Source organism: Carassius carassius, chromosome 24 (assembly GCF_963082965.1).
Source record: "Carassius carassius chromosome 24, fCarCar2.1, whole genome shotgun sequence".
Lineage (NCBI taxonomy): Eukaryota > Metazoa > Chordata > Actinopteri > Cypriniformes > Cyprinidae > Carassius > Carassius carassius.
Genome location: NC_081778.1, coordinates 28,869,804 through 28,895,827, shown reverse-complemented (window position 1 = coordinate 28,895,827; position 26,024 = coordinate 28,869,804). Strand labels below are relative to the sequence as shown.

The window sequence follows — 26,024 nt, the reverse complement described above, 5'->3', positions numbered from 1 at the left end:
GTTAAATTAATCATTCACTTGTTTCTTTATATAATAATAATAAAAAAGCGTTTTGAATGAAATCAGTTGAATGTATGATTCTATAACTCACTCATAAAGAAATTAATAAATGAATCATCGTTTTTGAATGAATCATTTGGCAGAATGATTCAGTGATTCCCTCAAAAAAGTCACACATTTTGTTCCTAATTAAATAAGCGTTTTTGAATGAGTCATTTAAGTGAAACATTCAATGTCTCATTCTTGAGAACAGTCATTTATTTTCCTTTCTGAAAGAATCGGTTGGCTGAATGATTCACTCATAAATAAATAGTAACTTGTCGCCACCTACTGATATATCTATGTAACTTGTAGAATGAGTCACTGAAAATTTCCGGCCACTTATACAAAGGCTGACAACTTGTCTGGAATTCATGTGTATACAATTTGGATTTTTCATGGATAAATTTGAACTTTTTTTGTCCTTTCTGAGAATAGACGTGAAAAGAGCTGAGGAATTCTTAAATTATTCTTTTTTGTTCCACAATTTCTAGTATTATTATTTTTATTTCAAAATTTTCAAAAATCAAATTTACTTCTGATAGCATAAATTGATTTATTTTCAAGAACCTGGTTGAACTGAGATAAAGTACATGAGCTGCAATGTTACAATGGATTGTTTTATCTAGTCCTAACTGAACAATTCTGATCTGATTTATTTTAAAACAATCTAAAAAAAATTAATGACACTATTGTATACTGTAAATACACAAGCAATGTGTTGGTCTTCATCCCATCTAGAGTAAGATGACTAGTCAGCTGCTGTCTGTCTGTTATAGCTCCCCCTAGCTGCTACTTCTTATTTCCTTGTTAATGCTAAGAATGAGCTCCTCTTTCAAACTTTAACAAACAGTACATAAAGATCTACCCATTGGCATTTAACTGATCTTGTTGCCTGTAAGGAATATTTCTACTCTTACCTCTTCAGTTTGCTATCTCCCTCAGCTGCGTGTCTTCCCAGAAGTCAATGCAGGATGGGCAGTTTCATCTGAGATCATTGTGGAGGGGTGGACAGATGGACTATACCATTATCTTACAGGGTCCTGGTACATGAAAAAGATTAGCTCTTTCATTGACCTTGAAATATTCCTAATGCAAACCATTTGTTTACTCTCTCAATTATGAATATTAATATACTGGCCAGAAAATGGTCAGTATTTAATTGCTATCTATCTATCCATCCATCCATCCATCCATCTTTTAATCTATAGAAAGTGTAGGTACTGTCTGTGGTGCTGCAGGACTCCAGATGTCATGTGATCATTCACACTGTGAAACGATGTAGACCTGCTTTAGGCCTTACTGTGGCATCAATGGTAATGTATGTTCCTCTTAAGGTGGAATGATTCAAAATGTGTGTAGTCAGTTCCTAAAACGTATAGTTCCTGTTTTCCTACTTGTGCACTAAGACACAGACACGATGAGGAAGTGGTTGACAGCACTATGACACAGACTGCATAGACAAAGTACTTGGATATATCTTCTTTTTCTTGTTATTTTGATGAAAAACACTGAATAAGAGCAGTTTGTCATGCAGGACTCTTGATTCTCTGTTGTTTTTTAGAAAATTATTCTCTCCACATTTAATAAGATTACTCTTAAAATTGATGACATTGTAAATGGCCATTCCAAAGTGGAGACCCTGCAGTTGGATGACAGCAAGGACACAGACACAGATGGAAAAAGTAAGAGATTGTTCTGACATTTAGTTAATTCATTTGACAACATGATTAATACAAATATGAGTAAGTCTGTTTAATAATAGTCTAGAATGTAACACATCACAATTAGTGATGAGTAAATTTAAGTTTCAGGGTTAAACTTTATTTCTCATTTTTCTAAATTCTCATTTTCATTTAACTTAAGTACTAAAATAATTAAAACTAATGTGTGTGTGTGTGTGTGTGTGTTATATGCATGTTGCCTTTTATTAGTTCAAAACTAGCTTAGATTAATAAACTTATGCCAGAGGGAAATTACTTTAAGATATTAACTTCTGTTTGATTACTATGATCACAAACTGGGTTGGGGGTCTTTAGTATGGCCTGGTTTATCAGTATGGTTTATATTTGCTTGTAGTCACTTTAATTCAATTCACATTTATTTGTATAGCGCTTGTCACCATACAAATCGTTGCAAAGCAGCTTCACAGAAAATTTGGTAGTTCCTCTTCAGGAACTCGAGCTGCGTCGGAGAACACTTTGGGGAACGCCTCCAGTGTGACGTCTCTGAATCACGTGTGTAATCAGTTCAATGGATGGGCGAGACGTCCGGGGGCCGATTGTGCTTTTCTTGCTGTTAAGCGCTCTGCTCTGGCCAGGCATGCTCTGAGAAGTGTGTCTGTGCATGCGATCTTGCGGTTGCAGTCGCACTGCTGCTGAGGGACGGCGGCGACCACGCTCGCGGGAATCACACATGATCTGGCGAACGGGTTGGAGACAGCTCGTCCTATCTCCACCCATGTTCCCTAGATCTAGAGCTCATTCTCAGGAACACTGTAGTGAGAGGCCACAGAATCCAATTTGGTTCTCCTCCGCCTCAATTCATGGGGACATTTCCATTTTGGTGGGCCCCGAGCAGGCTCTGGTAATGGAACAGGTACTTCACTGTTCTGAGGAAGGATGAGGTGTTGTGTCCTTTTTTAGATCTGCATTCTTTGAACCACTCAGTCAGGGGACTGAAGTTCAGCACGCTTGCACAGGCCAAGTCTGAGGACTGGTGTGTCATGATCTATCAAAAAGTTGCACTTCTCTCCATCCTTCTTCATCGGAAGTTCAAAAGAATTCTCAAACAATTCTCTGATGCAGCATCTCGTTTCCTTGAGGAACCATGGTTACAATACGTAGCCTTAGACGTTTTGTATGTTGGTTCAGGTTTGTCATCATCTGAGGTCCTCTGAGGGATTGGTATCATCTCTTCTCAGTTGTTCCTTCATTTCAGATCTTCATAAGGGCTGGATTCAGACCGAAGCTTGTGTAATTCGGGATGCTCATCCTGTGGCAGAAACAGATAAGCAAATAGAGAAAAATTTGCGTATAGCTGCTGTTCAGACCGAGCAAAAAGTTTATAAATAATGTGATCAAACCAAGCAAAGAATGATAATATGCATTTGATCAGATAGAACCGAAGAAAAAGGTTACGAGATACATTATGTGAAAGCTTGACTAAAGAGATGTGTCTTTAATCTAGAGTGCGCCTGAACCCCAAACCTTATCAGGAAGGCTATTTTAGAGTTTGGGAGCCAAATGCAAAAAGCTCTAGCTCCTTTAGGGGACTTTTACTACCAAAAGGCCTAAGTTTTGTGACCTTAGGGAGCATGATGGATTGTAGAAGAGTGGTTAGGGACACAGGGGCTTTATAAGTAAATAATAGATTGCAAATTACATGGAACTAAATACTGTAGGTAGCCAGTGTAGAGATTGTAAAATTGGGGTAATATGATCATATTTTCTTGACCTGGTAAGGACTCTAGCAGCTTCATTTTGGACTGTAGCATGTTTAATGAAGATACAGGACAACCAGCTAGCAGTGCCTTACAATAATCCAGTCTAGAGGTCATGAATGCATGAACTCAGAAAAAAGTAACATGTTCCGTAGCTTGGCTATGTGAAAAATGATTTTTCAAAAGACAAGTTGCTGTCTAATATAACACCAAGCTTTTGACTTTCTGCAGCTCATAATTAGTGCTGATGTTCATAGTAAATAAATATACTTACAATGATCAGCATGATTTCGGATATGTGTGATGAGGGCCTGTGGGGTCAGTGAAAATCAAGCTAGTTTGTCCTGTTAACTGAAACAATTTTTTTTTTTTTTTATGACTTGACTGACATGGCAGATTTTTGGAGGAGGAGGTGAATTGAATTACTTAAGTCAAATTTGTTGTAGTGTTTGTATTTGCCAAAACAGATATCTCAAATAAAATTCACTGCAATGTCCTCCATGCTGAGATCACCTGACCAGCCTGCAGCCATGTTTTGCAATTTGATTATAGTAATAAGAGTTATGCTACTAATAATTATTTACTTTTGATAGCACTCTCAGATATTTGCCAGTTGTGTTTTTGTGCTGTGGTGCAGTTGTTTTCAGTCCTGATCAGTCTAATCTAAGAACTAGACACAGTCTACAGGCAACCTGCCGCTCTGCACATTAAGTCTATTCTTTAGACTCAAGAGATCAATAGACGTCTAGATCACAGGAAGCAGGCAAATGTTCAGTGGCTTCTTGGAGGCTCTATATGGATTGCAGTCCATTTCACCTAAGCGTGTCTTTTGATGCTCTTAAAAATGACAGATGAAACCTCAATCCTCAAACCCTACACCACAAGACTCTGATTAACAGTGAAAACCAGCACTCTCCAGTCCTTCTTTGTGCTGTGAGGGTGCTTAGGCTTTGTGTTTGATTGAGCATGTATCCAATTTGTCGCTTTGGTTCTAGACCAGGGTTATTATTGTTAACTAAAACTATTAAAAACAATTTTGTTTATTGAAATAAAGCTGAAATAAAATATAAATATCACATGATTAACTTAAAAAGAATTCAAATTAGAAATGTTACCTTTGCAACTTAAATGGAAAAAAAATTAAGCACAAAAATCACTAACTGGAAATAAAAAAAAAGGAAATTTGAAAAAAAAAATGAATGAAAAAAATAAATAAAAATAAAATAAATTAAACCTAAATACACTGAAAAATAAATGATTCATTGAATTTACACATTTTTTATGGTAAGTTGTTGCAATCAATTTATTTTAGCTACATTTTAAATAAACAAATTTTGTTGAAAGTTAACCAACTAAATTAGTTTATTTAAATATAGCTAAAATAAATTGATTGCAACCACTTACCATAAACATTTTTAGTAAATTCATTAATATTTTTTTTTTCAGTGTAGAAACATTAAAGAAAAAATGACAAACATGCATAACAAATGACTACAAATTAAATAAACAAAGCTGAAATGAAAATATACAAAGCTAATTCAAAATATAAATTAAAATATAATAGTATACAAATACTATTCATTAAATAAGGTAGAAACATACTATATATACTGTGTATAATTATACAATACAGCATTTTAAAAGTATATTTATATATATATATATTTTTTTTTATAAATAAGGACACAACTAAGTAAAAAAAAGAATTTGGCTAAATTCTGAATAATTTTAATTATGCTTTTGAATCTTGTCAATTCAAATATATCAATTAGGTGTCAAAATCTGAAAACTGTTGACATCATCAGTCAATATAGTCAATAATATTAGATCTTATTCTGCATGTAAGAAAAAACATTTAGCCCAAGAGAATTATCTGAAACATAGGTCTAAAAAAATACACAAAGGGAAACTTTTTGGAATTTTGTGTGACATGCAAAAAAAAAATAATTAAAATGCCAAGCTGACACAACTGCTGTCATCAGGATATTACTGCTGGTGACATATGCACAAACATATTCTTGTGACCTACAAAAAGGTAAGAAGAGAGAGAAACAGAGAACAGCATCACACTATGAGGCTCGTACACATTGTGTGAAATGAGAGCGAGTGCAGATGGAGCCAAAACAAGATCAATATACCGATTAGAACCGTAATACGCTAATGGTTTGGCGAGCGAGTGGACAGAAATAAACCCATGCGCATAATCAGTGTCATTTACCTCCTGCTCCCAAAGACTGAAACTGACACTTTATTTTCTTTCAATTAACTTCTCTTTATTGAAATGAGGTTTCAATGTGTCCCCAGCAAATATGACCTAAATATAAACTTTGCCTGCTGAGATCATTTAAAATGTAATAATTATTTAATAATTATAATAATAATATTTTGTGTACACTATATTGCTTTCATAACCGAAATATCTGAAGTTGAATTAACTAAATAGTTAAAACATTTTTAAAACCAGCGTTATTGAGATGCTATTATTAATATGTCTATAGTTAAATTAGTATATCAAGTTCGATGAAAAATAGAAACGTTGCTTTGACTAACTGAAATAAAATTTAATAAAACATTTTTTCAAATGTATATTTCTGTTAGTTGTTTTTTTTTCTATAGTTTTAGTTAACTGTAATAACCTTTCTTTCCACAGTTTCAACAAACATATTTCAATTAATTAAAGGCAATGAGAAAAAACGAGAAGTGTGGTCATAATCTCATGGATATTTAATTATGGTTTCCTGGGCAAGATATTGACTAATTAGAAGAGTGAATAGTTGTTGCTGATAATTAATAATGGATATAGCTTTTCTTACAGTTCTGTTTGATGCAGTTTTGAGTTATTATGCTTTTTTATTTCAGATCATCATGATTGAGATGTTATGCTAAAATGCTTTTTTATTTGCATCATCATATACAACCCAAATTCCGGAAAAGTTGGGACGTTTTTTAAATTTTAATAAAATGAAAACTAAAGGAATTTCAAATCACATGAGCCAATATTTTATTCACAATAGAACATAGATAACGTAGCAAATGTTTAAACTGAGAAATTTTACAATTTTATCCACTTAATTAGCTCATTTAAAATGTAATGCCTGCTACAGGTCTCAAAAAAGTTGGCACGGGGGCAACAAATGGCTAAAAAAGCAAGCAGTTTGAAAAGATTCAGCTGGGAGAACATCTAGAGATTAATTAAGTTAATTGATATCAGGTCTGTAACATGATTAGCTATAAAAGCTTTGTCTTAGAGAAGCAGAGTCTCTCAGAAGTAAAGATGGGCAGAGGCTCTCCAATCTGTGAAAGACTGCGTAAAAAAAATGTGGAAAACTTTAAAAACAATGTTCCTCAACGTCAAATTGCAAAGGCTTTGCAAATCTCATCATCTACAGTGCATAACATCATCAAAAGATTCAGAGAAACTGGAGAAATCTCTGTGCGTAAGGGACAAGGCCGGAGACCTTTATTGGATGCCCGTGGTCTTCGGGCTCTCAGACGACACTGCATCACTCATCGGCATGATTGTGTCAATGACATTACTAAATGGGCCCAGGAATACTTTCAGAAACCACTGTCGGTAAACACAATCCGCCGTGCCATCAGCAGATGCCAACTAAAGCTCTATCATGCAAAAAGGAAGCCATATGTGAACATGGTCCAGAAGCGCCGTCGTGTCCTGTGGGCCAAGGCTCATTTAAAATGGACTATTTCAAAGTGGAATAGTGTTTTATGGTCAGACGAGTCCAAATTTGACATTCTTGTTGGAAATCACGGACGCCGTGTCCTCCGGGCTAAAGAGGAGGGAGACCTTCCAGCATGTTATCAGCGTTCAGTTCAAAAGCCAGCATCTCTGATGGTATGGGTGTGCATAAGTGCATACGGTATGGGCAGCTTGCATGTTTTGGAAGGCTCTGTGAATGCTGAAAGGTATATAAAGGTTTTAGAGCAACATATGCTTCCCTCCAAACAACGTCTATTTCAGGGAAGGCCTTGTTTATTTCAGCAGGACAATGCAAAACCACATACTGCAGCTTTAACAACAGCATGGCTTCGTCGTAGAAGAGTCCGGGTGCTAACCTGGCCTGCCTGCAGTCCAGATCTTTCACCTATAGAGAACATTTGGCGCATCATTAAACGAAAAATACGTCAAAGACGACCACGAACTCTTCAGCAGCTGGAAATCTATATAAGGCAAGAATGGGACCAAATTCCAACAGCAAAGCTCCAGCAAATCATAGCCTCAATGCCCAGACGTCTTCAAACTGTTTTGAAAAGAAAAGGAGATGCTACACCATGGTAAACATGCCCCGTCCCAACTATTTTGAGACCTGTAGCAGAAATCAAAATTGAAATGAGCTCATTTTGTGCATAAAATTTTAAACTTTCTCAGTTTAAACATTTGCTATGTTATCTATGTTCTATTGTGAATAAAATATTGGCTCATGTGATTTGAAAGTCTTTTAGTTTTCATTTTATTCAAATTTAAAAAACGTCCCAACTTTTCCGGAATTCGGGTTGTACTCATTTTGTTAAGAGTTGTCTTTTCGCAATGGTTTTCTAAGCACAATCAGACCCCAGAAAGGTGAATCCAGTGCAGAGACTGAGGGTGAGCTGGTGTGTGTCACAGAACAAATGTTTTAATGCTTTTTATCAGATCAGGCCACTTAAGGCCAGGAAGCTGGTCGATGGTCCACTCTGACGAAAAGGTAATGACATTAGCTCAGGCTGTGATTGGCAGATGCAGCCAAAGTGAGGTATCCTGGGACTGATCGACCGCCTCGGCACTACTGTGATGCTGAGATTCATAAAATCACTCATTTATTTATTAAATATTGATATTGACTGATGCCCTTTCTTGGAGATGGTTGTGGTTTCATTTGCCTTTATTTAAAAGTTGTCCAGAAAAACATGTCGCTAGGTCAAACTGGAATGATAGATCTTTGTTTTGGTCTAACAACAGACAGTTTTAAGTTTTTTTTTTTTAGAGATGGAAGCCACATGATCAATACTGTATAGCTCTAACCAGGACAGAAGCCTCAACCGCTAATGAATACAGGCCGAGCCGTGCATTTCCATTCAGACTCTGAAACAGGAGCATGAACAACTGCTTCAAAAACTTCAAATATTCCACCTTGTATTTTTATAAGACGCTGGGCACCTTCCTAAGGGAAAACATGGATGAAATAATGGTTCTTTTTACTCTGGAACAAGAAAAGATTATTTCTAATCTTTATGCCATTTTTCAGAATGATGTTTTTGAGAGAGGGTTGATTTGGTAATGTCAGTGGCAGTTTGAAGGCTAGAAATACCCTTTTTAAACCATTAACATTTTTTTTTTAAACCTATCAAAAATGTTTTATTTGTTTGTATATTTGTACCTGTCTGGATTTCCTGCATTAAACAATTTAAAATAAAAGAGGTTTATATTGTCATAAATCAAAGATTTATTGACGTAAAGAGGACAGCCATATTGGATTATGTGTGTAGGGTTCAAAGGTCATTACCCATGGTAGTTTGGTTGTAAGGTCACAGAATGGTTATAAATGGCTTTTAAAGATCTTGCATCAGAGTGTCATAATAGGCCTCTAATAATGGTTTTTTCTATATTATTTTTAATTCCCTTTGGTTTTCAGTATAGCTTTAAACAGTAAGCATTTACAACAAGATTTATTTTGCATTAACTCACAAATTAACTCACACATACAATGGAACACAATACAATGGAAATGGATCCTCCTTCCTGAGTGTCAAATGATGGATTATTCCTTCACTCAGCACCTCAGTGGTTTTAATGACTGGATCCAGAGAGCTGATCACAGCATTTTGGAGCTCATTGGCTTTATATTAACAAAGTGAAACGTTACTCACCATGTTTCTGCAGCCCTTGGCCAGAAAATGCTGACTTGTGTACAAAAACAGTAATTTAATTAAATGTGGCTTTGGGTGGTATATCATCGCAATGGGTGTCATATATTGAAACTATTTCTTGCAAACATTTGCAAAAGTCCTTCTTTTACTTTTACTGAAAGCTTGGTTTGTATGGGTTGCTGAGACAGTTGGACAGTTGGACTGAGATGTGTTCATTGCCTCTTTTCATGGTATGCAAGTAGGTCATTCTCACAAAGGCCAACTAGCCAGTCCTAATAAAAAACAGTGTACTTGGTCCAAAAGCCATTTGTCCTACTTTTAACATTTGTGTTAAACATTTATTTATTCATGATATTGTTAAAAGTAGTGGTTCTCAACCTTTTTGTCTTCAAGTCCCCCCACAACAACATTAGCAAGCGTCTAAATCTTTCCAGTTGTTTGTTATTTTCTGGATAAGGATTGGCTATAAAATATTTTTACTCCATTTCTACATGTATATTTTATCCCATTTTAAGAGGTACAATTTTATGCTATTTTCAGAGTCCCATTTCCAATATATTATGCACATTTCCATGCAGATGAGTTTGCCAGTTGTAGAAACCATACTTTTAAAAATATTCTTTAATATATCAATTTTTTTAGTGGAGATCCTGGTCATTCAATGAAAAAAAAAAAAGAAATACGCCATTTATTTATTTTTTATTTGAGCTTATTTAATGCGTGTTTTGCAGATCATTTTAAGTCTTTTTTCAGGATCACTTGTAAATTTGCTGATGCTCTCTAGTTGAGAATACCTGGTTTTAAGGCATGATTTAAGACAGATACATTAAACTTTGTAACATAAAATAATATGAATTGGGTATAATTGCTTATAAAAGCGCATACACAGATGGCCTGGTTAGTTAAACTAGTGGTTAGTCTGAACAAGATCACTTTGGTTTCAGTTTAGAAAAAAAAAACAATAAATGCAATTTCTATTTGTTAGAGACAGTAAGCTGACAATGAACAATGCTATATATATACTCATTACAAGACATAGATAAATAAAGTAAAGTGCAGTTATAGTAGATTTATATATTAAGTGTAATAACGATCCTGTTTAACCATTTAAATCTACTCTGAATGCACACACACATTCATGTACTTATGTTTCTCCCAGTAGTGACATTCCTCAGGAAAACTCGACAGAGTAAAGCTGTCCTTGTGTCTACTGATGGCATGAACCAGAAACCCAGCTAACTGCTTCTCCAGAAGCTCCACAGCAGCTTTGGCGTCTCTCTTCCTCGCAGGACCTTCTATCGTCTGTTTTACGCTCTCGTTGGGCACAGGCTGAGGGTTGCTGCTGAACGAGATCACCAGGTTGGTGTCATTTCCTTGAGATACTTCAAAATAATTCTGTCCGGCCACACACTGAAAGTTTTGTCCAGCTCTCAAGTTGCTAATTTTGCCCAAGTTACTAATGACTCTGATGGACCAGCTCACCCAGTCGTACTTCTTCACCAGGAAGTCCAGCAGTTCCTGGGCCGTTTCCTGAAGGTTCCCATCTTCTTTCTCCTTCACAAGCCTCTTGATGTCCAGTTCAGCTTGCTCTGGAAACGAATCCACACATTTCTCTATTGTTTCCTTCATTTTGGTCTCAATTTCTTGGATCTTCGTGCTCCACTCTTGAATCTTCTCCTGCTCTGATTCCTCACCCTGAGTAAGGAAACAATATCCCAGCAAAGTGATGATTCCCAAACAGAGCAGCTCCTTCAGCCTGACGCAGAAGTCTTCCAGGACCCTTCTGTTTCTGGCCTCGTATTGTTCCACAACATCCAGGATTGGCTCCCCAAATGTGCTGTTCCCCATCACAGCATCATAAAGCATGTAGAGATTCTTCTCTCCTCTTGTTTTGGGGAAATGCTGCAAGAACAAGCGTTTTCTGACCTCTTTATACTCAGGTTTAGCCTCCAGAATGTCTATGTATTTTCTAAACTGGCTGCATATATTTTCCTCCACAGTGAAGAACTGAGAATCCAACCGTCCCTTTTTAATCTCGCAGTTGATGTCCTCTATTTCAGATGAGAGGACATCCAATTTGCTCCTCACAACTAGAAACTGATCTTTGACATACGTGACCTCCTTGCTTTCCACGTTGTCCAAGACCAGCCTCAAAACTGGAGCAGAAGCTTCAAAAAGAGGACACAGCTCCCCAACAGCGCTGGCCAGCACCTCGGCTCCTCTCTCAAACATCTCCATTACTGCTTCAATGGCCGCCTTCTTCTGGGCTACAACCCGCTCTAGTGGACTGGACATTTCTGAAAACAAACAAAAATAATAATAAAAAGATGCCTTAGTTTCTTGTAGTGTTAAAAATCACTTTACACAATGGGTCAATTTTAATTCAAGCTGCATAATGTGAAATAAAAGTTAAATTGCTCAGAGGTTGTTCCTTCATAAGCTCAGAATATTTTTCGCTTAAGAAAACTGAACGTCTCCATTTGTTCAGTCTTCTCATTGTTCAGACTGAAGTTGTAAATAAATCTAATATATATATATAACAGAATCAGAAAAGAAAATACAGGAATGAGAGACAAAAAAGCTTAAGTGCATGTGGTCAGATTTATTATAATAATATTTTTGATTTAAATATGTAAGATTTTAAAATCAAAAGATTTTAATCTTTTAAAACCTAAATGATTACACTCAGGCTATTTCCATTACAGCCGAATGAAGCTGTCTTCACGTTGTTAATTTTACAGGAAAGCCAATTGTGCCATCAGCATTTTTCCCACCATTTTAAATCTGCATGCATGTTAATGAGAAAAATCGTGTTAAACCAAATCCAGGCCCATTTTAAATCTGTAAATAATCACATTTAATACATTAATAAAACGATTTGCGCTTAAAATCGTGTGGCGCAGATATGGCACCACTGAATGTGCCATCTTCTGTTCTGTAAAGGGCACACCTAGTAAAGCGTTTTCGAGCGCAGTCTCTCTCTTAAGTGTCCTACTTGCGCATCTCAGCAATTTACCCCAGCAGAAAATTTTTCAAACCTGTTTCTCACGTCTAGCAGGTTGAAGAGCTGCTGTCCGGATTACCTGTCCGAAATTCAGGTTTCCCTCAGGTATTAGCTCCAGGAGGATATTTGTGATGATCTGATTCTGAGTGAGTCTGAAATGAACACAGATGCAGAGCGCGCGCGCGACAGAGAGGGAGTTGCGCGCTCTGAGAATGCGTTAGGATTTTGGTTCGGAAAGCCTTTGGCTATGGTCTGATAAATGTCTCATTTTTGACGTGCTTGGCTGTACCTTGCGTTTTATTCATAATATGACAACAGACAGAAGTGTTCCGAACAGTTTTTGGACGGAAATAGCGAGTTATGTTTGTTCATCAAGAAGAAAATTGCGCGCAATGCGTAACATGGAGCAGCTCCAGTGGATCACAAGAAAAATGCGCAGCTATTTTCCACACAGGGATGGCAGGTATTTCACCCATTACTGATGTTTTTGAGATCTTAACGAGTTTTATATTGTATTATGTTATATTGTATCAAAATACCAAATTATATGGCACCTTCCACCAGGGCAAAATCTTTTTAATAGCTATTCTGTGCTAATGTTCTTTTCTCTGAGCGTGTGCTGATGAAGGAGGATCCAAATGCATATATTATGAAATCATACGCGGATAAAAAGGAAGAATAAAACGAAATCACATGCATCGTTGTTGTGCATATATGCAAATCAAGTGGTGGATGTATTTTCTAACAATGCACAAACAAGTGTTTGAAAATAAGTCAGATAAGTCAGCGTGACCTTGTGTCTGAATGCGTCATGGACGGCTGACACCGCTGAACATGATGACTTATTCCCATGAGGCCCAACAGAGGTGTTTGCATTTCAGTTTTTTCAGCCTTATACCCTCCTGTTTGGTACGAAATAAATGACTAATTAAAATATTACATAGGCTCATCATTACAGGGGCGTAGATTACGCGGGGGACGTGTCCCCCCCCCCCACTTTTGATAACACGGAAATTCGTCCCCCGCACTTTTTCGGTCAAGTGTGTTTGTAGCCTATAGAGGTTTTCAAGAGCTGGTGTGAATAAATAAAAAATTAAACTCAAAGAGACAGGATAGTTTGCGCATGACCTGATGTTTTATTTGGACCTAGAAGGCGAGACGAACATCACGGAGCGCCAAACTCTCCTCTCCGGAGGGCGCTCTCGCGCAGAAAATCATACCAGGAAACTCCTAATATGGGTAACAGCGATAGTTGGACGCTGTTACCCATATTAGGAGTTTCCTGGTATGAAAACAGTTGTTTTTACAGAAAAACATTTTATACAGTCTATGAGAAAAACAGACACGATTGCGACAATATGTGTTTTTTTCAAGTCATCTCCAGCAGGTGATAAATAAAGTATATGAAAAATGCTATTATTACAGTATAAAAACTATTCTGCCTTATTATGTGATAAAAAAGTGTTTGTAGTATATAAACAAATCATTATTATTTGTTATTGTCCAGCGGTTATAGATTTCTAAGCCAATTAAAAGCTAAATATTAGAGAAAAATTTAAGTTGCCTATAGTATCCTACCAGTCAGAAGTTTCTGAACAGTAAGCTTGTTAATGTTTTATAAAGAAGTATCTTCTGTTCACCAAGCCTGCATTTATTTGATAAAGTACAGCAAAACCGTAAAATGTTGAAATATTTTTACTAGCCTATTTAAAATAACTTTTCTATTTTAATATATTTCAAAATGTAATTTATTGATATTTCAAAGCAGATTTTTTTTTGCATCATTACTCCAGTCACACAAATTCTGATATTCTGCTAAAAAACAAAAAAACTTATTATGATAATGTTAGAAACAGCTGAGTAGAATATTTTTAAGGTTTTTTTGATGAATAGAAAGTTCAGAAGATTTATCTGAAATATAAATATTTTGTAAAATGATGCCTTTATCATCACTTTTGTTCAATTTAAAGAATCCTTGCTAAATAAAAGTATTAATTTCTATAATTTACCCCCCCCCCCCCAAAAAAAAAATTATACTGACTCTAAGCTTTTCAATGGAATAGCGTATAATGTTGCGAAAGCTTTTTATGTCACATAAATGCTAATCTTTGGATCCTTCTATTCATCAAAGAATGCTGAAAAAAATGTGCTCTCCTTTTTTTTTGAATATTGATAATCAGCAAATCAGCATATGAGAATGATTTCTGAAGGATGTTACACTGAAGACTAGTTATGATGCTGAAAATTCTGCTTTAAATCACAGGAATAAATTACATTTTATTATTTTTTTTATTTTAATAGTAAAAAAAATTCAAATAATCCAGGCTTGGTGAGCAGAAGAGACTTCTTTAAAAACATAAAAAAATCTTACTGTTCAAAAACTGTTGACTGGTAGGCTATATAGATAGAAATGTTATATTGTAATGTTATATATATTTATTTATATATATAATGTATGTATGTGTGCGTAATTTCTTTTCCCCTCACTTCTGAAAAGATGGCTACGCCCCTGGCCCATTATATAACATCGTATTATGATTCTGATTATTTTATTGTGGAGACCAGGGATTATCATATGAAAAAGTTTATATATTTTAGTTAATATAAAGTTTTGAGTCTGAAGTCTAATATAACTGTTTTCCTCTCTTTTGTTTTTTCTTTTGATTACATAGACCATCTTAAATTAGGATTATTTTGTCAATTCTGTTACAATAATAATTTAATCAACACAATAAAACCAAACTGATGCATAGTCTACATTCAATTGAACTGAAAGTGTAGTGTTTGTATAAACTGCTATAGGTTCCCAATTCATTAATTACACTTCCCTTTTCCTCAAGTAAAATGCTAAACCATTTCTGTGTTCTTTTCCCTTTTCTTTATTTTATTTAATTTTTTTGTGGACCATAATTCCCCCAGAAAAGCCTTAACATTTCTTTCTTTTTGTTTTTTTCTTTCTTTCTTTCTTTCTTTCTTTCTTTCTTTCTTTCTTTCTTTCTTTCTTTCTTTCTTTCTTTCTTTCTTTCTTTCTTTCAGAATCGTATCCATATGATTGCCTCTCAGACTTGACAGAAGAGTCTTTGCAAGCGTTTCTGGCTGATGACGTGAAATGACGCAGAACAAGACTAAAGATCTGTCTTCTGTGATGTCACAAAGGGTAAAGTAAAGCTTATTGATGTTGAGGCCATGCTCTCTTAAATAAAATAGAAGTGTTTAATACAAGAGGAAAAGAAGGATAAAGTAAAAATGTCCTGTCGTTTTTGACTAAAAATTTAAATTAACTTAGGCTTGGTCTGCTTTATTTGACGCATAGATACTTCCAATATAAACAGATTTATTTCTGTATGATAACATAGAGAGATCATATGGTAGTTTAAACTGATTATAGCTGCATATTACATACTGTTTTTACAAATATTAAAAATAGTAGGTGCTATTCACACCAATATGCATTAAGCAGTAGCAATATACTTGTGTTCATATTTTTAGGTCTAAAGGCTGAACTCAGTTTATGGTATTTTGCTGCCATCTAGTGGCAGAAGAACATATAACAAGAAAATGCCCTATAGCTCCTGTAATTTGTTTACATCAACAATGTGTAAGCCTTTTATATATATTTATAAAATGTATATTAAATATACAGTATATAATGAATTTTAGTGTAAGTCTGTAAGTCAAAACCACTTCACTTCTCTCTATTCATTGTATCTTTATTGAAAAATGTAACAATATTGTACAGCGTTATAAGTGCATCGGCATTCCAAGAGTTTTTTTTTTTTTTTTTAAGTATTTTAATAATGATTAGGAAGGTAATTTGTTCTAATCCATGAGACATTAAAAAAAGCACACAAACACATAATTTAGTTACATTTATGTATATTGCAGAGCTTTATGGATAAACAAATGTGAAAAAAAAACACGATTATCTAGATGAACTTCAGCCATGCCGGACTAAATATGTAGCACTGTACATCAAGTGTAATGTTTTAATTTATCCAAAACAAAAGGGTCAAAGGAATGCAAAAAAAAAATAACCTTCAGTTTAGATTTCACCTCTCATATTAAAATATACGCTCTGATATTATGTTCTAATGGCACTAACAATTTTTTTTACGACACACAGGATACAATTAAATGAACATTAAAAATCTGTAGCTAATGTGCCGAAAAGATGCATAAATAGGCACATTTCAGAGAGAAATTTATATCTTAGTATGCACAGATATTAAATTGTATGCTCTTTATTTTGCAACATTTATAGATAGATAGATAGATAGATAGATAGATAGATAGATAGATAGATAGATAGATAGATAGATAGATAGATAGATAGATAGATAGATAGATACATAGATAGATAGATAGATAGATAGATAGATAGATAGATAGATAGATAGATTATATTTTCTAGAATATATTTTATAACTGTATATACTTTGTATTTATTCAAGAAACAAGTTGTTCATCATGTAGCCTTGAATCTTTTTAAAACATTTTTCAAGATGAGATTGCTTATGAATGCTTATGAACTTTAATAATATTTATATAACCACAACCAGCATTGTGTAGATTAGTGTGAAATATCTTTGTCATGTGACTGTGTGAAAAAAAAAAACACCTAGATTAGGGGAAATGATTGTGTATACTTCAGCATGACCTGTGATTATCAGGAAGATAATGCTGCAGGTCGATGAAATCTATCAGAGTAAGAGAAAAAAGGCGGAGCACGAAGGGAATAAAGAGCATGGTTGTGCAGAAAGGTTTCATGATCACTTGCATCTCCTCAGCACCTCCTGCATTTTCTCCTGCACGTTCCTCATATTCTCTTCCCACTCTTCGTTTCGTGATTCCAGATCATCCCCCAGGATGCCGTAGTAGCCCATCAGAGCGATGAAACCGATGCAGAACAGGTACGCGAGTCGAGTGCAGAGGTTTTCCATGACGCGCTGGTCACCTTGTGAATGCTTCATGTAGACGTCTAGGATGGGCTGGGAGAAGAGTTTGCGCTTCCCCATCACACCTTCGTAAAGCGTGTACATGTTCTGGTCATCTTTATCATTGATGAAACTCTCGACGAAATCATCTTTCTTGCGTTGCACTTGCTCAGGTTTGGCCTCCACGATCTCCATGAATTTGCGGAACTGATTGCGAATGTTTTCTTCTACCTCGTGGTACTGTTTGTCCAGCGTTTCCTTTCGGATTTGCAGCAGGGCTTGACGGTTCTGCTGTGAGATTTCGTCCAGGGCTCGATTCACGCTGCCAAACTCACGTTTGAGTTTCTGGATGTCTTCATCGTCCACGTGGTGTAGCACCACCCGGATGAGAGAACCAGCCACACCGAAGATGGGATTGACCACCGCTGCTGCAGATGAGATGGTGGCCACACATTCCAGAACCTTCACTAGACCCCTCTTCAGCTTCTCTGGGTCATCAAATATCTCATTGTCAGCCATTGTGTCCGGAGGAAGATTGTAGAACAGTCTTATCGTTTAGTTCACCTGAAGAAGGAAACAGATCACAATCTTAGAGTTAAACTGACTTTCCTTGAAAAATACATATTAGAGATATTTCTGATTCAGTCAAGGTTACTATGGTTAACTAATGTGTATATATATATATATATATATATATATATATATATATATATATATATATATATATGTTAATAAAAGTGAACAAAATGACAAAAACTTTAATTGAAATGGATTTGAAAACCAAAATTCTAAAAATAAAAATGAATTCAAAATATTAATAAAAACTAATTAATAAAAAAATCTCGATACTAAGATAAGAGTTAAATACAGGTTAAGCTCAGTCAGCATTTCTGGCATGTTTTAGAGAAAAAAAAGAAGCAAAAAATGAGGTTACAGTCAATCACTTATAATGTAAATGAGGTCAATTTCTGAGTGTTTAAAAGCAGCTATGTCCAGCTTAATTTGGATCTCACATTAATTCTGTTAAAACTTGCATATTATTTGAGTTGAGTTGATTTTGTTGAAGTCGTGTTTTTTATCTTTCATTCATTTTGTTGTCATGATGAGTAAGTTGTGACTTTAAGTTGTAACTTTACACAATAAGGTAGTAAGTGATTTTTCACACTTAAATCATGGTAACATGCATGTTAAGTCTTGCGGCTACACATTTGAAACAGTGAGTATAAAGAAAGCACTGGAAATTGTAATCAGCTTTATGCCAGACATGAACGAGCTACTCTAGTACTGTAATACCTGAAACCTGTATTATTTAAAAAAAAATATATTTTTCAGATGAGATTGACCAAGCACAGCATTCTGCCTTTAATACAAATCAATGCAATTTCCATATTGACCTGCATTCTACAGTCACAGTCTTTAGTGTTCACTTCATGAATCGACTTATAAAGACTTATAAATGACAAATAAAGAGACTAACTGCCATGAAATGAGAAAAAAATTTATTCATTTATTGTTCAAAGAATCAGAGGTTTTCCACAAAACACAAGCAAACAATTATATAATAATTCATAATAACATGTAACTCATATCAAAGGCTCTTTTTTCTTTTTTTACAATATATTCAGTCAAAGTAATGATCAAAACATGCTTAATATACTTAAAAAAAATGTTATTGTGATATACAGTGTTAAGAACTTTGCCCTACTTTAGTATTGCATTGAAAAGTCCTTTGGCAAGCAGGAAAAGATTCACCCAATTTACACTGACCCTTCAACTTTCAGCAAATGAGATGGATTGTCTCAGCAATTGTTAGTGCAATGTTCCCACTTCAGTTTTCCTCAGTGCATTGGTCCAGAACTTTTTGCATCTTGGCTTGAATTTCAATGAACCCTCTGGCACCTTTGTTTCTCACTTCATCCTCGTAATCTTCACTGATGGCGTAGTAGGCCATCAGCACCATTAGACCGATGTAGAACAGGTGTGCGATGTGTGAGCAGCGGGCTTCCATCACCTTTTTGTTTCTTTGGCAGTTCTCCAAGTAAACCTGCAGGATGGACTTCCCAAACAAAACGGCACCGTTCACTCTGCGATAATACATATCTTAGCTGAGATCCATCTTATCATTCTCGTAGATCTTCACAAAATCCTTCATGTGACAATCTGAGTTCTCAGGGTCCAGTTTTACGTTTTCCAGCATGGTGTTGAAAGCCTTGTACTGATGCTTGATGACTTCCTCGTGTTCACCATAAGTCTCGTTGATTTCGTCGATTCGGATCTGCCGCAGGGTCTGCTTATTCTTCTCTGAGATGGTTTCCAGTTTTTCATGGATCTGTTTTAAGTCCTTGTCCGCCTCTTGGTCCTTCTCATCCTCGAAGCCTTTCCTGACCAACCCGACCACTGAAGTCACAATCCCAAAGAGAGGATTTATGCTGGAGGCGAAGGAGGAGATTTTCTCCACATGGCACTTTGGCCGCAGTCACTTTGATCTGCTGTGTTTCTGCCATAGATGGGTCTGATTCTTGGACTTTGGTTTTTCTAGGCTTTCAGTCTTGGCTGATTCTGAAATGAAAAGAAGAAATGTTCTTAATGAATCTTATGAAAACGGCACATACCATAATGACACTTAAACACTTCTGTCCTGAACAACATTTAAGTTTAAAAACTGGCATGCTTCCTTGGGCATTTGATTTTAGTTATACACCAAAAAATGGCTTTTAAACAATGTTCATTTAGAAATGGCTAGTCAAATTTTACAAATAATTACAAAGAAATGCCAAGTAACATTAAACAATTAAACATGAAAACATGAAGTTGAAGGACTGAAATCATATTTTCTTGTGAAACATTTTCCAATGATCATTATTCACTTTGAAAAAAATAATGTTTTACAAGTCTTTTTGGAAAAGAAAAAGCTTTGAAAGCTGTAGCCTTCAGCATTGTGTGTAGACATTATAGAGAGGGCAAGTGCAGTGTCAGAAGAGAAATGCATTGTGGAATGTATACTTTCATTTCATTCAGTACTGAATTATAAAAAAGTTCAGTGCAATTCACTAATTTACTTAATATTTGTGTGCATTTTGTAATTTTTATATATATTAGAGTATCATGCTGTTAGCTCAGCAACATTCTAACGTCAATTTCCATTGGAATGAAATGTGAGTCAAGTCTCTTGTGCTTTTATTTGAGTAGCTTATGTAGAGTGTCCCAAATCAGTTACTCGTGAGGTTCAATGACCATTAGATTCTACTTAAAAGACAGCTGTAGGTTTTCTAATAGGACTATATTTTCTCTTTCTTAGACTGTAAAAGGTTGCTGTCCAGTTCTGAATCTGTGGTGTCCGGAGCAGTAGTATTCAACTGTATCTTTTTTCCCAATAGGTTGCTAAAATATGAACTTTCATGCTAGGGACAAAGTTATATACTGTAAAACTTTTAAACCTATATACAGCATTTTTATTTTATTTACAGACTTTTGTGTTTTCAGAATGGAAGTTCACAGGAAGTACTGACTCAAATTCCCACAAAATACATATTATTTAAGAGTAAACAAAAACTAGTTTGCTCAAGAAAACAAACTGAACTAGTAATTCTACAACTAAAACAATGCAGTTGATAATAACGTTGGACTTGACATAACTATTAAACCACATGGCATAATGGATGATGTCATACTTGTGGTTATACTCAAGTTTCCTTGCTATAAATGAAAAGTAGTTCTAAATGCAACATTTTCTTCTACAACATTCAGTTTATCTTTGCTGGTTTGGTAAAATAGCTTTTTAGGCTGAATTAATGACAGGATGGCTTGTAAACAGGCTAACACAGTTTGCTCAGTTACATGTAACAGCATAAATATTCCATTTTTATATCACAGGATGCATGTTTAGTATAATCGAGAGGCATAAGAATGTTCTAAGCTACGGATCTTACCTGTAAATGTGTCTGTAGCTGCTCAGTTCCTAGTGGTGCTGCTGCTGTTTTTGTACAAGCAGCCACCATTTCACTGTCCGGTCTGAGAAACAGCCCCTCCCCTCTTTGTCATATAAGGGTAGGGTGTGGGAGTGACTCATACCAAAGCAATGCTGATTGGTTTAGAAGGGGGAAAAAAGTATGCAGCTTTCCTACAATATCCTTTCTGAAGATCACACACACACACACACACACACACACACACACACACACACACACACACACACACACACACACACTCTCTACATGGAAAATGGCTGTAATGCGTTTTGCCATGTATCTTTTCACCCGTAGACAAGAATGAATAACTAGGGAGTGCAGATGAGTAAATTAGAGAATAAAACTTTGACTAGTCTAATATTAATGCATGAGTCAAACAATACAGTATGTTGAAAAACTGTTTAAAACATTAGATATCAATCACACCGTGAATAGATTTGTAAAACTATTCTTACCGTCAATTAAACAACAATTACATAAGAATATTTTACTAATTTCACTCGTGCCTAATGAATGAGGCAGTGATAGCATGTAAAAATGTAGGAAGCAGGTATGTCTTGTTGCGGCTTTTCTGGTTAAGTGAGAAAAACCGCAAAAGCATAAACAAAAGATTAACATACTGTGAATAAAAGAGGCTGTCGGGTAACTGTGTATGTCAGCTGCCATTTGAACAGCTGTAAGAGAGTCAAGTTCATTACAGATGCGTGGTGTGAGCTGGGCTTTGTGTGGGTTCATTTTTTAAATAGAGTGTCGGCAGATTTCTTTCAACAGTTAATAAAATGATGTGCAATGTATGGAGGAAAAGGTCACATTTTCACTTTGTTTAACAGAGAATGAGTGTCTTCTCTAATCAGCTAAGACAGGAAGATGAATTCTTACGTTGCAGTGAGATACTGGACGTCCCAAGTGGAGATCTTGTTTTCTTTTCTTTACAAGTTCCTGGCAGAACAGAGGAAAAAAGGAAAGAAGTTTGAGTGAAGTGGGTCAGTTATCTGCTAAAATTCTAAGAATGATTAGGGAGAATCTTGATAGTATCAGTTACAGTGTTATGAAATGTTTCACACATGCTATTATTTTCCAGAGAAGGTGCGAATGTATTGTTTATTTTGTTACTTTTTTTTTTTACATTAATGCCTTACTGCGAAACTCTGTTATGTTGAAACAGTGACACTGTTTAAAAAAAATAAATAAAAATTTTCTACTGATACTAGACAACATTTACTGGAAAATATGTTGGGTGACATTAAAACAGTCAGTGAAAATGGCAAGAATATTTCATGAAAAAAAAAATCTGTGTTCTGCTACTAAAATATATTCATGGCTCAGTAAAGATATGGTTTTTCAAAAGCCTATATTATGGGATTACAACTCTGCAGAAGCATAATCAGTTATAAAATGCTTTTTAAAATATTTAAAAATGAATAAATTTGAGGTAATAATCTCAAGTGTTCGCATGGCAAGTTAATATCTAAACTACATTTTAAAGCAGTGAAATATAGTGACACATTCACGCGTTATCAATGTTGTTTAATGTCAAAGTACATTATGGCTCAATAAATAATATGACTTCACAGGAATATTATGACATAATTCTACAGAAGTATATCTATACCGCATTACCTATAAACATATTTTATGTTAAAACTTACAAAACACTTTAACAGGCCAGAATCGTGACTGAAGCTTTGTCAAAATCATGCACTCACTTGAACAATTATCCTCAGTCAGGGAAGTTTAACATTTACACTTGTGCATGGGACAAAAAGTTGTAGTAGTTCTGTTCTAGTAGTTCTAATTTATGAGTGAAGAGGGTGTGAATTAAACTTCACTGAACAATTATGCCTTGTGATGTGATAGCTATAGTGCAGCTGCCTTTTAGTTTAAAACTCGAACTGTTGGCTATGATAGTATGGCACTGAGCATACAGTATAAGCAACTAAATGAGCAAAAGTAAAAGGGTTTCAACTGTAAATGAGAAAATGAGTGCACATTTACTGTTATCATTTTCCCATTAGAGACACAGACCCTTGTTCCTGATCCATCCAGAGGGGGCAGCAATTTACATTTTCAGATTTCTGATAAAAACGGCAGACAGTGACAGAGTGAAAGTGTGCCACCACTGACTCTGATGGCCCCAAGAGGACTAAAATTTAACCCTTTAAATGCTGTATGGTTTTAGGATATGAATATCAAAGTTGCATCTACATCCTCTATTCTTCTATTGGCTCAGGATTTAACCCCTTTTTGTTTATCTGTATGCTTTGTGTAACAAAATATGATTAAAGAATGATTATGTTCATTTATATTAACTAAATTACTTGTAATATATTTTATTATATTAAATATTATTTAAAAAATTCAACAGGAAAGAGACATATGAAATCAAAAGAAGAATCATTATTGATTAATATGACCATAACTGAAAGGGTTAATATGTCATCTGCTTCAACACTAGTCAAAAATCAACAATCTTATTATAGTTTTATAGTCTATATAGTTTGATATCGATGAATAAACAATCAAAATCTGTGCTATTGTTTTATCTAGTCCATATCAAAACTTAAACGAGGGCCTTCTGAAGTGACTAATCAGAGACTAGTCCTTACTATGCACTTAACGCGTCCCATACTCTGTGCTTAACTAGAAAAACAGTTCAGTTAGAGTGTTTACACTCCACATTCACTTAGTTCAGACCAGAATCTGATCTCCTAAACGTTCCTTAATGTCAGCAATACTAACCATAACTTTGACTATTAATTACTTAACGGTAAAATTGGTTATTTTTCTTACAGTTTTATTTGAAAACAGTTTTATATGCTTAATTACAGTGATAACCAACACAGAGTGTCGAGTGAATCAGGAAGTGACCCGTCCCAACAGCATTCTCTACTCTGAGGAGCGGCCATCTTTAAAGCTCTCCAACAGTTCACTCAGAGAAGCTAATTTATCAAAATAATCGTGCAAAATCACATAAATACACAACAATATATATGATTTACATGCTTATAGCACATTTAAGTGTGTTTTATTTATCAGGGACCATCATTAACATGCTTCCTCTCTTTCTTTTATGCAGCATTGCCTGCATGTAAAATTGGCCACTTCCCTTGAACAGGAAGCCAAGGGATTCAGACCCAATAACTGCAGACCATCTTTATCTAACCAAAGCACAACAATACGACATCTTCCTCTGTTCTTCCAACCAATGTGAGTATTTTAAAGAGTCTGAAGCCCATTTGGAGTAGCTCACTTCAGCAAGCTAATGTCTGCCCTGTTATAGCTCCCCCTAGCAGCTGCCTCCATATTTCCTTGTTCATGCTAGCCATGAAATCTATTCTAACCCTTTACAGACACCATTCCAAGACCTGTAAAAAATCCATATACTGGCATGCATTAGGACCAATGTACATCCCAATGAGCCCATCCATCCATTAGTGGCCTGGCCATTGGAGAACACAGCTCCTCTTACCTCTTCAGATTGCTACCTCGTCTCCAAAGTCCCAACACCGACTGTACTTCTTCTTCCCAGCAAACACTGCAAAAGAGGCTCTTCCATTTTAGCTCAATATGGAGGGGTGTTCAAACTGGACTATACCATTTAAACTGGTGTACAGATGGCCCTGGAGCCTCAAAAATGGCCCTTTGGCCACCATATAATGCAAGTCTCCACTTGCTCCATTGCAGAGGCATATATGAACCCCTATTGACCAGCCCCCTCCTCAAGCCACAGATGACCTCCCCCAATGACATTCAAATATTTCAGGCTTCCAACAGTCAGATAGTCTATACAGAGAGCTGACTGTCACGTCTGGAGGCAGCTGTGGGCGCAGACAGGCTCTAAACAGGCCAGCTGCCAAGCTCTGCCATTGGGTACAATTGGTGCAGGCTATTCATAGGGGACATTTTATTAAAATAAAGCTTTAAATAATTAATTAAAGGTTAGAATGAACCAAATGTATTAAAATGGGGGACTGAAATATGAGACATCTATTTCATATGCTGGCACAGAGTTAAAAAGGACACCTTTCCAATGGTGTCAGTGTGTTTCCAAATAGGACACCTGTTTCTAGCATTAAAAAAAGCTGTAATGAGCCCTTAAAAATAAATTATTAAGGTTAATTTATCAACAGGTATATACGTATGGATTTTAGTCCAACTAGTGTTGATTCATTGCTTAATAACCATATGAAATGCCTCTTTATCATAATTTCTGATGGCAGACATTTCCAAACCACCTTTCCTTTAAAGTCAACAAATATGCTCTAAAATGAGCTGTTTAATTATCTCTTTAATGTATGAATCAGCATACAATAACAATAATAATCCAATGAAATGAGAAATTATAAACAACCAGTTGAATTTCTGGGGATCATGCTTCTTATAATGCTGTAACTTGCAAGTCATTTACATTTGTTCTATACATACAAAAAGCAGGCAATTTTGTCTGCAAAATGGTGCAAACACTGGATATGTGTTTGAACTGTGATGGCTAGAATATTGTAACATCTCAAAATATAACTAAAACTAAAAATAACTCCCGCACAAGGCAACATCTGAGTGTACAAAGGTGTGAACAGGATAAGGATAACATTTAAAGTCACAGCTGTTAGAAAGAAGTCATCATATTTTTAGGCCTATGAAAAGGTTTTTTTTAATGTTTTGTCTGTAATTTAATTTTTGCTCTTTCTGGCTCACATTTCTTATGTTTGCATATATATCTGATAATTAATGTAGCTATAGCTTTCAATAGAAATTGACAGTTTGAATCTGTC

General features: G+C 35.4%; 2 protein-coding genes, 1 long non-coding RNA gene and 1 pseudogene across 8 annotated transcripts; 1 reads left to right on the top strand and 3 right to left on the bottom strand.

The window, feature by feature from the left end:
* Positions 1-808: 808 nt before the first annotated feature.
* Positions 809-26,024, top strand: LOC132103392 (uncharacterized). Of its 4 annotated transcripts, none has more exons than XR_009423368.1 (6): positions 809-1,085; positions 1,260-1,724; positions 10,506-10,705; positions 15,387-15,507; positions 24,081-24,459; positions 24,603-26,024. It is a non-coding gene; the product is annotated as an uncharacterized LOC132103392 (long non-coding RNA). The 4 variants fall into 4 exon arrangements; XR_009423369.1 differs by having other exon boundaries at positions 817-1,505; positions 1,604-1,724; XR_009423370.1 differs by lacking the exons at positions 809-1,085; positions 10,506-10,705 and having other exon boundaries at positions 1,455-1,724.
* On the bottom strand, positions 10,404-12,528 carry LOC132103389 (protein rapunzel-like). Of its 3 annotated transcripts, none has more exons than XM_059508467.1 (2): positions 12,430-12,528; positions 10,404-11,643 (listed from the first exon to the last, which is right to left on the bottom strand). In XM_059508467.1, exon 2 carries the CDS (start codon positions 11,639-11,641, stop codon positions 10,460-10,462), a length of 1,182 nt encoding a protein of 393 aa, XP_059364450.1. In that variant the 5' UTR covers positions 11,642-11,643; positions 12,430-12,528; the 3' UTR covers positions 10,404-10,459. The 3 variants fall into 3 exon arrangements, with proteins under 3 accessions (XP_059364450.1, XP_059364449.1, XP_059364448.1); XM_059508466.1 differs by having other exon boundaries at positions 12,396-12,526; XM_059508465.1 differs by having other exon boundaries at positions 12,385-12,518.
* Positions 16,948-24,779, bottom strand: LOC132103390 (protein rapunzel). Its single transcript, XM_059508468.1, has 3 exons — positions 24,723-24,779; positions 22,132-22,196; positions 16,948-17,848 (listed from the first exon to the last, which is right to left on the bottom strand). The coding sequence occupies exon 3, from the start codon at positions 17,801-17,803 to the stop codon at positions 17,120-17,122; it is 684 nt and encodes a 227-aa protein (XP_059364451.1). The 5' UTR covers positions 17,804-17,848; positions 22,132-22,196; positions 24,723-24,779; the 3' UTR covers positions 16,948-17,119.
* On the bottom strand, positions 19,006-20,054 carry LOC132103726 (protein rapunzel-like; annotated as a pseudogene).